At 36.3% G+C, this 16417-nt stretch overlaps 1 protein-coding gene and 1 pseudogene across 3 annotated transcripts in view; one reads left to right on the top strand and one right to left on the bottom strand.

Moving 5' to 3' along the window:
• NF1 (neurofibromin 1) overlaps positions 1 to 16417 on the top strand; it is a 210654-nt gene that overhangs the window by 25166 nt on the left and 169071 nt on the right. For all 3 annotated transcript variants that reach the window (XM_015599200.2, XM_006924984.3, XM_025041713.1), the window contains exon 2: positions 14899 to 15042. In XM_015599200.2, the coding sequence (XP_015454686.1) occupies positions 14899 to 15042 (144 nt within the window). The remainder of the gene's footprint in view (positions 1 to 14898; positions 15043 to 16417) is intronic.
• On the bottom strand, positions 4990 to 5477 carry LOC102888708 (annotated as a pseudogene).

Genomic DNA, 16417 nt, shown 5'->3' with positions numbered 1-16417 from the left:
TTTTTATTCTGCTTTGGATTTTTGGACTTCTGGAGGTGAAGATTGTCATTATCTAACACTTCTAAAAAATGTGGTTTTTTGGCAGTCATCCTTGTTTTTTTTTTAAGACTTTATTTTTTAGAGCAGTTTTAGGTTTACAACAGTGTGAGGAGATAAGAGATTTCTCATATGCTTCCCGCCCTTACACACACATAGCTTCTTCTCTTATCAACATCACACACTGGAATGATATGTTTTTTAGCAAGGATGAAACTACTTTAGCACATCATGATCCATAATCGGTCATAACCCACATTAAAGTCCATAGTTTACGTTAGGGTCCACTCTTGGTGTTTTACGTTCTATTTATTGGACATGCGTATTATGACATATTTATTATTATCATATAGAGTATTTTTACTGTCCTAAAAATCTTCTGTGCTCTGCCTGTTCATCCCCTCCCTCACCCCCAGCTCTGTCAACCACTGATCTTTTTACTGTCTCCATAGTTGTGCTTTTTCCAGAATGCCATATAGTTGGAATCATATAGTATGTATGTAGCCTTTTTAGATTGGCTTCTTCGACTTAGTGTCATGCGTTTAAGGTTCCCTCATGTTTTTTCATGGCTTGATAGCTCATTTCTGTATAGTGCTGATTAACATTCCATTGTCTGGAGGTACCACAATTTTACTTATCCTTGTACCTTCTGAAGAACATCTTAGTTGTTTTGGCAATTACACATAAAGCAGCTGTAAACATCCATGTGCGGGATTTTCATGTGGACATATGTTTTCAAATCCTTTGGGTAAATTCCAGGGACCATTATTGCTAGATCAAATGGTATGCCATTACCTTTTCAGATATTTCCTCTTCCCTATTATCCTATTAATCTCCTTCTGGGACTATAATTACATGTACATAATATTGTTTGAGGCTGAACCAAGTAGTATACTATGGTTAACTTAATTTCCTTGTGCAACTTTTTGTGCCTCCTAAAGTTGGTAAATGCTTCATTTTTTTTCATTTGTTTTATTTTTAACGCACCTGTTGTTAATTCTTCATACCATTAACATGCTCTCAGTACTGTTTTTCACACAAGGTCATTCATATCTGTTAATCTATTTACTGAAATTGTTTTCCCTGAGCACTTACTCTCATTCTCCTGTTTAGGGTTGGCTGCTTGCCAGGCCAGGTGTGTAGCTATCAGCCTGGGTTCTTCCTTCATCATCATTTTGGAAATTCTCATTGCTTCTGTCCTGTGTTGATTTCTCTGTTTTGTAGATCTTATTAGTTTGGAGCACATCTTCCAGAGTTTGCTGGATAAAAAGGTGCAGAAGAGAGAAAATTTGAGACCTTACATGTTTGAGAATATATTTATTCTACCTTTATTATTCGATCATTTGTATGGATGTTCAGTTCCATAATGAAGATAACTTTTTCTCAGAATTTTGAAAGCATTTCTCCACTGTCTTCCAGTTTATCACTGACATTACTGCTAAATCTAATACCATTCTGCTTCTTATAATGTTGTAAGCAAACTGTTTCTTATTTTTTCTTTTTTAGAATTCCTTGGGATTATTTTTTTCTTTGCCCCTGCTATTCTGCAGTTTAGCAATAACATACTTAGATGCGTAATGGATCTTTTTCAGTTTGGAGACTCATGTTCATCAGGTCTGGGAAATTTCTTATATTCTTTGGTAATTTCTTCCTTCCTTGTTAATTTGTCTTTTTCTTCTTCATGTAGGAATTGATTGATCATATAAATTTTTTTACTTTGTTTTATTGCACTGATCATGTAATTTTTTAAACTTTTTTCTCTCATAGTGTTTTCTTTTGTTATTTTTCCTGGAGAGGATCTTTAATGTTTTATTTTATCTGCCTGTGCAGAGTTAACATGGCAAGTCTGAAACTATTGTCCTTAAAAAGTTCTGCTTGCAAGGATGGTCCTTGGCTGGTGTCTGGGAACTTAGATTTTGGAAGGGTTCTTAGCATGCCTCCATCAGAATGGCTCCCTGTGCTTATACTGTGTGAGTGTGATTTACCCTGAACACCTGATTTTCATCTATGTGTCTGGAACTTTGGTATGTGCTAGGCAGAAGGTGCCCACAATAAAAACCCTGTGCACTGAGTCTCTAGTGAACTTACCCGGTAGACAATATTTCGCATGTGTTGTTAATACCTCATTGCTAGAGGAATGTAGCATAGGGGAAGACTCTTGGAAACTTGTATCTTATTTACTTTGAACCTTGTACCTTTTCCTTTTGCTGATTTTACTTTATATCCTTTTGCTGTAATAAATCATAGCTGTGAATGTGACTATATGTCATGTCCTGTGAGTCTTTCTAGCAAACCACAGGACCTGGGAATGATCTTGGGGACTCGTGACACACTTGTCATCTTTAACTTCCAAATGTTCTTTACTATTCTTTATTCTCAATTGCTCTCTTTCTCCCCTCCTCCTTTATTTTTAAAATAGCATTCTTTAAAATCTTTCCTAATGTTTTTTAGGATATCAGTAATTATTTTTTTTTGTGTGTGAAGTTTTATTCTCATTCCTGCATTGTCCTTTTTTCTCAGAATTAGTGTGTGTGTGTGTTTACTTGGTTCCCTTTCTTTCATTTTGATAGGCCTGCCTTATGCCTGGTGATTTTAGGCTGTCTTTTCTCACTTTAAATATTTACTCTTAATGTAAATGTTTACATTATGTGAATAATATAAATAAAAATGTGAGAGAATTGGAAAGTTATGTGCATGGGCTTTTCTGTAGGTGAGTTGGTGAAGAGGTAGCTTTATTGTTGAAAGCCCTTCAAATGTAGGTCTCTTCTTTGGCCATTCAGTTTCTCCAGGAAAATACTGCCTGGTTGCTTACCTGGGAAGATACATGTCTGGTTCTAGGATTCTGAGAACTAGATTGGAGGGAAGAGGCTGGTGGTTTATAATACGGAGATTTTCACTCAATTAAGAATTAACAGGATTACTATGGAAATATTATTTTATGGTTCAAGTTTGTAAAATATAAATGAAGGAAATAATTGATTGTTTTCTTCCTTCTGAAATCACTAATCTTTCTATAGACTAGATGGTAGACTATATTTTACTAGTCTATATTTCACAGAGTTACAGAGACCACCTGTAATTCTTGGACCACAGTTTGAGGCACACTGCATGAGATAATAAAGAGGCCGTTGTTAAAGGAGAAGAGAGTCAGTGTAACACACTCCAGTCATGTACTACATAATGATGTTTTGGTCAACAATGGACCACATATACAACAGTAGTCCTATAAGATTATAATGGGGTGAATGTCATGTAAGAAATGGAAGAATATGTGGTTCAGGAGGAATTTTTTTTTCTCTGACAGGAGCAATATCTGTGGGGCTCGGCAAAAGATTCCCTCTCACTCATTGCACCTCATTTTTGAGTGCACAAGATACATCCCAATCAGTCAACCACTGACCTGTTTCAACACAGAGGAGCCTGTCCCCTCAGCACTGCATACTTAGATGGTACTTTCCCCCCTCCCCCAGTTCCAGATCTAGCTTGTTGGTCTTCAGAGTGCATTGCTGGAAATTCTTTGTTGAGGACCTGAGATCGTGTACAAGGACACAGGTCCATAGAAGCTACCTTAACGAGTATTAAGTGCCACTGCTACTTTAGTAAAAGCTTTCTGTGATGGTATGGAGTCAGCTTGTCCCTGTACTTCGGAATTATTTTCTGGTTGTAATGATGTAAAGCATAGAGAAGTTCTTTTTCTTCTATCAGTTCAATGCCAGAGAGAGCCCTTTGTGCCAGATAAGGTCAGTGGAACCAAAAGCAAATCTCCAAAGGCTAAATATTGAGCCCTAACAGACCCATAGAGACAGAGAACAAACTGATGGTTACCAAAAGGGAGGGGATGAAGGGATGGGGGAAATAGTTGCATTAAAATTGCAGGAAATGTGACAGTATTCATAATAGTTAAAAAAAAATGTTGAGTCCTCAGTTCTATACTCTTTCCTTGTTAAACACCCTCTTTTTTTAAATGAATACCACAAAGTTCCTTAATCTGACCACTGCTCCAACATGTAACAGCCAAAACCGTATTACCATGACAATTCCCAGTGTTCCTTTATCTCTCCATTTTGATTTCTTATTCCAACTGATCTTCAGGCCACCTTGCATTCCCTCCTGACAGTCACTATTGTGCTTATGTATGCCTTACCCAGCCAGTTTATCCTCAGTATTTCTAGTCAGTCTAGTCCACATCCCTGTTCATCGGGCAGCACTGATAGCTTTGATCTTCTATTTCTGATCCTATCAGTAGGAAGCAGGGGAAAGGCTTGTGAGACAGTGGTTATAAAGTCTACAGTAGGGTACAGTAATATCCTAGTCCTTCACATTCACTCACCACTCACTCAGTGACTCACCCAGAGCAACTTCCAGTTCTATAGGCTGTATTCATGGTAAGTGCCCTATATAGGTATACCATTTTTTATATTTTATACTGTATTTTTCCTGTACCTTTTCTGTGTTTAGGTATGTTTAGATACACACGTGCCATTGTGTTATAATTGCCTACAGTATTCAGTACAGTATCATGCTTTACAGGTTTGTAGCCTAGAAGCAATAGCCTATATCATGCATCTTAGGTGTAGTAGGCTGTACCATCTAGGTTTGTATAAGGGCACTCTGTGATATCCGTGCAATGACGAAATCACCTAATGATGCATTTCTCAGAACTTATCCCTGTCATTAAGTGATGCATGACTATAGTTCATTTGTTTATTCAGCAAGCATTTATTAATTGCCTTTTAAAACTTTTAACTCCAGGGGATAAAACTGGTTACAAGAAAGATGCCTTCCCTACTTCTGTAGAACTTGCATTCTTGCATGAGAGGAGGATATTAAACAACTTATCATCTGGTTATTTAACTACAGTTTGTTTGTTTTGGATGATTGGTTTTCTTTAAATATTTCTTTGGGTGAAGGAACACTTACTTAGAGGTCTTTTATTTGATTTTTTAAAAACCGTCATGCCATGAATTCATAGGAAATGGGCTCCAGCAGCTCAGGTTCCTTGTCATTTGTTCTCACAACATGTCTTCTCTGGGTGGAGCAGGCTGGTGCTTCATTTGAACCTTTCTCTTTGGTTTCCTTTTTTTTTTGATCATTTTCCTTCACACGTTTCAGGAAGCTATCTCGGCTCTTTGAGTGCTTAATATGCTCAACATGTACATTAATTCTTTTGGCAAGAATCTTGCCCTTATTTTGTTTGTTTACAACAATGCCAACCACGTGCTGGGGAACATTGTAGACTCTTCCAGTTTTGCCATGGTCACATTTATGGGGCATTCCTTTTCAAACAGTGCCCATTCCCTTGATGTCTACAGTATCACCTTTCTTGTGGATTTGCATGTATGTGGCCAAAGGAACAATTCCACGTTTTCTAAAAGGCCTAGAAATGTAGTGAGTGCCTCTCCTCCTACCCTTTGTGTTGGTCATTTTGGCGAATTACTGGAAGATGGTGGTTTCAGCCAATAACGTTTGTTGTTTCAAAAACCATATAGGATAAGTCAAGGAGGCTCACAGAGCATGTATGGGAGACCTGCTGTGGATTTCAGGAATGACATAGTGAGAGAATGAGAGGAGAGTGGCAGAGAATGAGACTAAGAGATTAGTTGGAATAATGCTATAATAATTATGAGATTAAATGAGGTGTAGGATGTGGTTATCGCCTGGTACTTGAGCTCAGTGTGTTAACCAGTAATTATATTATTTACAGGAATATTATTGTATTGCATGATCAAATAGAAGGCTTCCAGCATTTAATTTAGAAAGAAAAGTTTTGTGTCAACATTACAATAAAACGTATCCATAGAATCACCACTAAAAAAATCCCTGGTGGTATAGAAATTTTGGTATATGAAAAGTACTGCAGAGATCATGCTTCTTCACAGTTATATCTGTAGCACCCAGCATAGTGCCTGACACATAGAAAGTTCTCACTAGAAATTCTGGGTAACCTAGAGGCTAGGAAGGATCTGATTTCAGATACAAGAAATAATCTACCCCACCCTTCTTTTTCCATACTAAGGCATGCAGTTGGTGGTGTTCCTTCACTGGAATTATAAATGACCTGATAGTATTTAAATTTTATCCTTTTAGTATACCCTTTCTGAGCCAGCAAGGATCTGTTGGGACAGAGTCTTATTTTTCTTCTTTTGGGGGTCTGTAATTAGTGCCAAATAGTCTTCCAGCACTTAGACTCAAAATGTACTAGTCCTCTATTGCTGCAAAACAAATTGCCTCAAAACTTAGTCACTTAAACGACAGACATTTATTATCTCACAGTTTCCGCAGGTCAGGAATGTGAGAGTGGTTCAGCTGGGTGCCTCTGGTTCAGGGTCTCTCTTAAAGTTGCAGTCAAGCTATTGGCTGGGGTTGCAGACATATGAAGGCTTGACTGGTAGTGGAGGATGTGCTTCTGAGTTCACATGCCTGATTGTGGGCAGGAGGCTTTAGTTCCTTGCCATGTAGACCTCTCCATAGGTCACTTGAGTGTCCTTATGATATGGCTCTTGGCTTGAGAGAGAAAAAGAGAGAAAACCAGGCAGTCCAAGATGGAAGCTTCCGCCTCAGATAACCTAATCTCAGAAGAGATGTCTCATCGCTTCTGCCATAGTCTAGTAGTTAGAGTGACCGACCCTGTTACAGTACGGGTGGTGTGAATATTAGGAGGTTTGATTCATTGGGAGCCACCTTGGAGACTGGTCCCCCCATACTACATTAGTGGGATCTACTTCTTCCAGCCAAGTGTGTCAGATATATTTGGAAGTATAGATTAATTAAATTACTGCTTGAATAATATTTGCATGTTTTTGTTTTTGTTTTTGTTTTTGTTGTAGATTGAGATTTTCTACATTTCTGAGCTTGTTTGGCACTTTTGCTACTCTGTTCTTTTTGCTTTCTCCATTTTCCCTTCCTTTTTCTTTCTTTATTTCTCAGATTTATTCAGAAAATAATAGCTCAGGGTTTTCATGAAATAGTGCTTTCAACTTAAACTTGGGGATACTGCAGAAAACTGGGCTAGATATTTATAGATTGTAGATCCTGTTAGATTATAAATTTCAGTTTCTTTTAATATTGCTGTTTATTGCGATACCATCAGTGGTTTTAAGCTTTTAAGGAAAAACGAATAAAGGAAATAAAAATGTAATTTGTAGGCATATTTGATTTTATTATAACTAATGTGATTGTCATTAGTTATATTTTGTATTCAAAAATAAATGGTTGCTAGATTTTAGTACTCATAACTAGAAACATGCACCTTCTCTATGAATTAAATTAAGAACCAGGAGATTTTTGTTTGAGTTTAAGGACAAAATTATTTTATAGCTGTTGGATATACTTTTTCTTCCTGAGTTTGGGTGTCAGATTTTGGAAAGCTGAATTATTCCTAAGGGCAGTACCCTCAGCCTGTGAATGGGTTATAGGCTGACACTTCACTTAAAAGTTTATTTGGAACTCAGCCACTTTTTGTCTATAGAAATGTAAATAGTATTAGGTTCTCTTCCTACCACCATCCCTCTCAAACCCATTTAACTTATATTGAATTAGAACTGAATTATAACATTTTAATCTTTTTTTTATCTTGAAGGAATCATAAACTTACAGAAAAGTTACAAGCACAAAGTATATATTCCTGAACCATTTGAGTGTATAGTTGCTATGACGCTCTTATCACCCCTGAATACTGTTTCTCCTACAAATTAAAACATGCTACTACATTACTCATAATATACTTGCGATAATCAGGAAATTAACATCGATCTATTACTACCATCTGATAATCCTTAGGCCTCATTCAGGTTTTACCAGTTGTCCCAATAATGTCCTTTATATCAAACGGATCAAGTCCAGAATCACATGTTACATTTAGTTTTCATGTCTCTTTTTTGTCTCTTTCATTCCAGAGCAGTATTTCCTTGACTGTAATAACTTTGGCATTATATCATCTGGTTATTTTGTAGACTATCCCTCAGTTTAGATTTAACATTTCCTCATTATTAGATGTATGTCATGCATTTTTGATAGGAATATCTGATACAATGCTGAGTTCTCATTTTATTCTATCAGGTGACACAGTTTAGATTGTCTCATTACTGATGATGCTAACTGACCACTTGATTAAGATGGCGCGAGCCAAGTTTCTCCATTGTAAAGTTACTCTTGTTCCCTTATAAACACACACATTGTATGATGGTGCATAGAGACTGAGTATCTCATTGCTCATCAAGCTTTCAGTTTAGTTTAGTATTTCTGTTATGTGGGTGATAATCTGTTTCATCATTATTTGTTTTCATGTTCAAATTATTTCAGATTTGGCCAGCAAGAGCCCCTCAGTCTGACTTCTATGTCTTTTTGACATGTCTCCATCATTCTGAGCATTTCCTTTCTTTCTGGCACAACAAAATGTTCCAGGATGCTCAGAACTTTCCTTGTGTCAGGGCTAGAATTAGCTATTTTTCTAAGGAGCCCTGGTTCCTTTTCATGGAGAATGGTATTTTAAAACCAAGATCTGAGGGCTAGGTGCACTCATTACTACTGAGTTGTCATTGTTTCTAAGTCCTCTCAGTGGACAGAACTAGGGAATATATGTATTCATATCCATCTTTGTGTGTACATATTTACATCAGTATTTAATTTTATATCTCTACATATTGAAAGCTGTATGTTTATACCATCTCTAATTTTAGTTCAATATTGGAAGGATCTTTGTAATTTTCTCCCCTTCTTGATTTGTAACTTCTTTCTGTGACAGTGAAAAACCTGGCTCTTGTTATTCTAAATATATTTACTTATTCGATCAGTCTCCTTTTATGTAACCAGTCACATCACTGTCATTCCCTCATCACCACCTACTTACTTCCAAGCACAGATGCCTTCCTTACTATGCTTGGGTTCCATCACTCCTTGTTATCTCCCAGCCCTTGTGGATGCCTTCCTTACCTTGCTCAGGCTCATTTACCCTACTTTATGCAAACATCCTCCTTACCCTGCTCAGACTCTGCTAGAACATCCCCCTTCCCACCATGCAGAAGCCCAACACAGTCCAACACCCCTCTTTGGGCCCCACTTTCTTGTCTCTTTGTCCCAGTCAGGCTTTGACACTCAACTGTGAGCTGTCCTCCTGATGGACACCTTCCCTTATCTCATTTGAGATCTGACACCCTATGTGGCCTATTCTCCCCTGTAACCTTTCTCACCCTGCCTGGGTTCTAATGTCCTGTGCCTGTCTCCCCTCTATGGGAGTCTCTCCTTACCCATTCATGCTCTGACATCCTTTGCTGGGCTGCCTTCCACATATAGGCACCCTCTTCACCCTCCTCATACTCTATTCCCTCCACATGAATGCCTTTACTCATCCCGCTCCAACTCCTCTGTCCCTTCTCTGCCCCAGACCCACAGATTTGTCTGCCTCGCTCTGCCTGTCTTAATGGCTTTTGTATTAAATTATTATACTGAAAGGAAGGGAGAGGAGGGGAAAGGAAGAACCAGTATTTTTGTGAGGGGAACAATGTGATCCAAGTTTATGTTTGACAGAAACAGATCTTCCTCTGCCTTGGTAGTAGATATCTGGAGAATCTGGCAATCTGGGGATCTGCTTTTGGAGTTCATTATTGATTGGGACTACTGGTATAAATAGGTCCTTTATTTGTGAATCAGGGGTTTCTGTGTATAGAAAGACTTGAGTAGTCTGCAAGTTCAGAATAACAGGAAGGGAAGAAACTAAAGCAAGATGTGTTTGGGGAAGGATGATGTCGGAATTTACTTCTTGGCAAAACTAATTTTGCTCCATGCTAATTTCCTTGTTCCAAAATTTTTTAGAGTGAATTTTTAAAGAACCAATTATTTAATATCTTTTTTATGAGCTCAGTATTAAATTTCAGAATGCTATCACAGTTTCCCTAACTTTAGTCATTCCTGTGCTATAAATTTAGCCATATCCTGTATCATCTACTTTTAACAACTTAAAGTTGGCTTACCTTCTTCACTTAGCCTTTTCAAAGGAATATCTTTGTAATCATAGGTTTGATGTGCTAATTGTATTTTTTAAATCGCATATTAAAATGAATGTAAAACTTAAAATTTTTTAAATCCACCAGGTGCCATATAAAGTCTTATTACATATCAATGGTGCAGAGTTCACTTTGGGAAATGTGTTGATATATCCAATATAAAAATTTGCTTCCTTTTCCTGATTTCTGTTTTAGCTGATGTGTCTTTTTTTTTCCTAGTATAATTTTTTTCTAGGTGCCTTATTCTCTACAATATAATTTTTTTCTTTGCTTTTTTTCTCTTTTAAATGAAAATTTTTATTAAGTGAATTTTATTGTCATCTCCACCCCCATCATGGTCTGAGGGGCCTTTTAGAAACAGGTTAAAATGTACACAGAAACAAAGATTTTAGCCTGTGACCTTTTGAAGAATTTTCTGAGTGCAACTAGAAACAAATTATCCATTGTTCACAGTGCTTTGCTTAATGTTATGCCTTCTCTTGCTAAATCCTCCTATTTGTTGAAATCTTGTATCTTAAGTAGCTTAACAGTTTAATACAGATCATAATTAAAAAGTGATTATTTTTATTCATGTAGTTTAGATCTTTTACATTTCTGCCATAATAACCAAAGGTTTATGTATAGTAGCACAGAATATTTAAACAAGAGTTTAATTTACTTTCTTACCCAATTGGGAAAGTAATACATGCCAGTTGAAAATAAGAGGAACTCATAAAGAAGAAAACATTTCAAGCTTCATTTTTTATTTTATCTTATTTTTGTAAATATCCATTCCAGGCATAGTCACTTTCTGATTATGTGTTCTATTAATACTTTATTTTGGAAAAGGGTGGAGAGTCACAAAAATGGTCTAATTTTATTTTGCACTTTAAAAATTATTAGTGAAATGAGCATATATTTATTTATTGGCCACTAATCTTCTGTGAATTACTTCATATTTCTTTAGTAGTTTTTCCATTGAATAGTCTGCTTAATATATAATAACAATCTTACATATTAGTTATTTAAACCTTTTGCTGCTAGTTGTTGCATATTCTTTTACTTCCTGTCTGTTTCTTATTTTTCTTTGTCAACGGTGTAGTCTTTTTTTTTTCTTTTTATAGAATTTTAGTACTTGTGTAGGCAAATATACCTTTTTTTTTTATGGCTTCTGGATTTTTGTCCTGCTTAGAAAGTCTGCCTTACCTCAATATTATGAAAATTTTCTTTAGTATTTTTCCTAATAGTTGTATGACTTTGTTTTTTTCACAGTAGGTTCTTAGTCTCTGTCTCCGTCTCACGCACACACATTTTTAAAAATTGATTGTTATGTTTTTTCTGATGAATAACCAGTTGATCTGGTAATGTTTTATTGACAAATCCATTCCTTTATCACTGATTTGAAATATTACCTTTATCATATAAAATTTTTATGTACATAATAATATTTTGTGACTTTAGTAAGTGTATGCTTATAATGTCCTAGTTCTGTTATAAGAATGTTTCAGTACCTGATAATGCAGGTCTTTTCTTGTTCTTGTTTTTCAAAAATTTCTTGGCTATTCTCACAAATTTAATTCTTTCATTGAATTTCAGAATCAGACTTGCTATGTTAAATAAGCCCCCCTCCCCAATCTTCCAAATCTATTATAACATCTTCTCACTATTCTCTACTCTTATTAACCTAATTTAAGTTACCATTGTCTCTTTCCTAGACTATCTTCTAATATACAGCAGCAAGAAGGCTCTTTTTATAAAATAAATCAGATAATGTTACTTCCTTGTTTGCATCCCTTCAATATTTTCTTCCCCACTTTTCGTTATCTGTTGCTGCATAAGAAACTCCCCAAAGTGCTACAGCTTCAAACAACCTGTTTTGCTCACAATTTTACAAGTCAGAAATTCATGACAAGTTCAGCTGGGTAGTTATCTCTTTTTCATGTGGAGTTGGCTGGGACAGCGGGGCTAGAGAAGCCCGTCCAATATGACTTCTTAAGTCACATGTCTGGCACCTCAGTGCCTCTTGTTGCTCTCTCTACATGGCATATTATTCTTCAGAATCCCTCCAAGTGGACTGGGCTTCTCACAGCATTGTGGTCTCAGAGTAATTACACATTTTACATGGCAACTGGCTTCCAGGAGGGAAAGAAACACTGTCAAACCAATTAAGGCCTTTGCCTAGAACTGGTCTTATTGCAGGAGAGCATGCGGGATGTGCGAAACTGTGACCATATTTGGAAAATATAATCTACCATATCATCAAACTCAAAATAAATTTGGAGTTCTTAAAATGACCAGTAAGGCATTCGATGATCTGACCCAGCCCTGCTTCTCCCCCGACCTCATCCCCTACATTTCCTTTTGTTCCCTTTAGTTTTGCCACAATGGCTTCTTTGCAAAGCTTTGAGTATGCCACAGTCATTCCAACATCAGATCCATTTTATGTCACTTCTCCCTTGAATGTTCTTCTTCAGATCTTTGCCTGGGTCTTCCCATTCTTTTTATTTATCCATCCAGTCTCAGGCACTGTCTTGTTTGCCGCTTCCTTCTGCAGCACTAGGGCCTTCATCAACTCTTGGTATGTTGACGTAGAGGAAAATTCTTGCACTCTGTAACAAGCCTGTTTCCAGGTAAAGAATGGTAGAGCAGAACTGTTCATACCCAGATCTCATTTTTATCAGTCTGACTGACTAAAGGGAGAATGAAAGGAAGAGAATAAAGGAAGTGTCAAAGATGATTCTTAGACTTCAGACGAGAAACTGGATAAATCATGTTACTATTTACTAAGCTAGGAAACATGGTAGGAAGATTATAAATTAAATTTTAAAAACACTGAGTTTGAAGTGTCTACAAGATACCCATGTTGAAATAGTAATTAGGCGTTTAGATAATACATTTGAAGATACAGATTTGGTAGTTGTATTAGTTTTCTATTGCCTGTAACAAACTCCCATAAACATAATGGCTTAAAAACACACAAAATTATTAGCTCACAGTTTTTGTGGGTCAGGAATCTGGGCATTGGTTAGCTGGGTTCTCTGCTTAGGCTTTCACCAGGCTGAAATCAAGGTGTTCGTTGGGGTTGTGAGCTTACCTGAGGCTTAGGTTCTTTCCCAAGCTCACTGGTTGATGGTAGAATTTAAGTTCTCACAGTTCTAGGACTGAGGCCCTCAGCTCCCAGAGGCAGCTTGCTGTTTCCTGCCATGTGGCCTTCCTCACAGTATGGCAGTTTGCTTCTTGAAGGCCAACAGAAGGTATTTTTGCCACTTTTTTATGGCTCAGCTGCTTAAGAGAGGCTCATTCAGGATAATTTCCCTTTTGATTAACTCAGAATCAACTGATTAGAGACCTTAATTGCATCTGCAGAGTCCCTTTTGCTGTATAATAATAGGATGTATGTATATATGTGTGGGTGTGTATATATGAAGAGATTTATTAAAAGAAATTGGTTTATGTTGTTATGGAGGCCGAGAAGTCCCACAATCTGCCACCTGCAAGCTGGAGATCCAGGAAAGCTGGTGATGTAATTTAATTCAATCTGAGTCGAAAGGCCTGAGAATCCAGGGAACCATTAGTATAGATTCCAGTTTGAGGCTGAGAGCCTGAGAACCAGGAGTGCTGAGGGCAGGAGAGCAATGAATGTCTCAGTGCAGTCAGGTGGAAGGGTCTGATTCTTCCTTCCTCTGCCTTTTTGTTTTAGTCAGGCCCTCAAAGGGTTGGATGATGCCCTCCTACTTTGGAGAGGGGGAGCAAAGTGCCTTACTGAGTGCATCTACTCAAATGCTAATTTAATCCAGAAACACCCTCAGAGACACATCCGAAAATGTTTAGGCAAATGTCTGTGTACCTTGTGCTCCAATCAAGCTGACACATAAAATTAACCATCACAGAAGGATTTGGAGAGATTCACAAGCTACATTGCAGCCACTGCTATTTTCTAAAGCTCTCCTTTTTCTGATCTTCCAGATTTTTTTTCCCTCCGTAATCTTTACAGTTAATGTTATGTGCTTCTGTTGCTTCTGTTTTGCCCCCTCCTCTAAACCCTAAAAATGCTTTCCCTCTTTTATTTATTACTTCTTCACTATCAAATTAATCACCTTGGACACGCCATGCGGTCTCTTTCTACCTTTAGTTGCACCATTTTAAAAATGAGAAAGTTGTAATCAGGTTTGTTTTTTCACCGAGGAATTTCACCCATGTACTTGACTAGCGGTAGCAGGATCTAATATTTAAGTTGACATGAACTTCTTGGCAATGCAACTTAACTCATTCTCAGATCAATGTAAATGTGGTCCCCTTAAAGGATATTTTTTTTTCCCCATGAGATTTATCTGTTGTGCTGTTACTCCTTCAATTGTGTACCTGAGGGTGGTTATCTTACCTGAGTCATTCTTACTCTATTTCAGGTTGTATGGTTTATTCTCATTTTTGAATAAGCTGCAGTTATTTACCATTATTGACTAGAGGTCTGGGGCATAGATTTTCTTGGTCTGTTGTTCTGTTAATGCTTGAGTTCAATGTATAAGGGGAAAGGATTGTGTGCATTTTATTGCAGAAAGTCTCTGAAATAATTTTTAGTTACAAGAAAATAGATCTATTTCTGTGACTCATCATTTTCTCATATATAGTACTAGGTAAGGATTTAGTTTTGTAAGTAGAGATATATGACTTCCAGAAAGAATGCTGCAATGATTGAAATTTCTGAAGAATATTAGATTTTCCATAAATGCTATTATATATAGAAAATTGGAGCTTGAGATACTAATAGGTAACTGTGGTTGATAAAATTTTCCAAAAATTTTATGGTTTTCATGAGAAATAGAGTTCTTTTTAGTTATTTTCAAGTGTAAGCTAACATGTTTTTTGTTTTTGTTTTTTCCAGCTTCCAATAAAAACAGGACAGCAGAACACACATACCAAAGTCAGTACCGAACACAACAAGGAATGTCTTATCAATATTTCCAAATACAAGTTTTCTTTGGTTATTAGCGGCCTCACCACTATCTTAAAGAATGTTAACAATATGGTGAGTATTTGGGTTACTGTTCTTTGGGGGAATTTGCTTAGATTTTTTTGATTTAAAAATTTGGAGCAGCATATTTTGAAGTATTTATAGAAAGTCATTTTCTGTAAACTCTGGATAGAAACATTCTTTTTATTTCGTAATAAACACAGGTAACCTTTTCATTTTTATTTTAGTTTTTGATTCTTTCCCTTAGATACTTCTCTAATTTGTAACCCTATCTCCTTCTTTTCGTTATTTTTCTGAAATTAGGATTTCATACAGATTTTGTGTCTTAGATGAATTGACTATAGTAATCTATTAAAATATTTTCCTTAGCTTCTTATTTTAATGTTTACATATTAGATTGACCTAGTCGTAAGTAGATTATAAATAAAGTAATGACCTTGTAGTCCTAAAATGTGAGATTTCTTTTATGAAAATATTGTTTTATTTCCTTCCTCCTGCAGCCCGTGACACATCCTATAGTAGTTAGACCATGCATTGTTGAAACAATTTTCCTCAAATACGAATTTCCTCAAGTTTTACTCCACTGTCAAAAGCTTATAATTCTTTTTTCCCCATTTTGTAAAATCTGTTTACATTCCCTAGACTTCACGGTACTCCAAGTGTTCTCTCTGCACCATTGAACATATTTCTCCTGTCTCTCTCAGGTTATTCCTGTCAGTTCCTACCTAAAATCTCCTTTATACTCAGTTCAAATCAACTGATCTAGATATTTCTTGACTAAATTTAAACTGTTCTGCTTGTGTGTAGTACTTATAACCACAATTTGTATTGCTTGTCTTGAGCTATGAAACTGACTTCTTGTTGCAGATTGTGAAAATCAGTCCCATTTTTATAGTCATATCATCTTTGATGTTTTCTTTTTAAAAAGGTGATTAGACGATACCCCAGACTTACAAAATTGATAAACTGGAGGTATGAACAATCATTTGCCTTACAAAGAAATTTTCTTGTTATGGAAAAAATAAATCAAAATTTTCTGAGAAGAGCAGGACTTTTTATAAATATGTAAAGTGATTTACAGAATACTTTTAAGGTTTTGTGGAGCTCTTCTGTTGTACAGTGTGTGGGGCACCATGATAGGATTTTACTCATACAACAAGTGGCCATGCTCCCAGTTAGATAAAATTTTTTACTTTTTGGAACCTTCTTTTCAAATTGAAAACAAAAATAGTATTATGAAATTAGCATTTATTTAGTGCTTATTGAGTAAATTGAATTGTGGAAACCATTGTCTCTTGTTGGTAAATAGTGTAGTATTCAATTTAAGAACAATGAATGCATAAAATTCACTGTAATTGGTGTTCTAGTATTTTTTGCTGTAAGAATTTAGACCTTGAGTATTTTGTGACATCGAAGTGTGGTTAAATGC

This window comes from Pteropus alecto, unplaced genomic scaffold (genome assembly GCF_000325575.1).
Source record: "Pteropus alecto unplaced genomic scaffold, ASM32557v1 scaffold98, whole genome shotgun sequence".
Lineage (NCBI taxonomy): Eukaryota > Metazoa > Chordata > Mammalia > Chiroptera > Pteropodidae > Pteropus > Pteropus alecto.
Note: the sequence above shows the minus strand (reverse complement) of the source record. Positions and strands in the feature narration are given on the sequence as shown.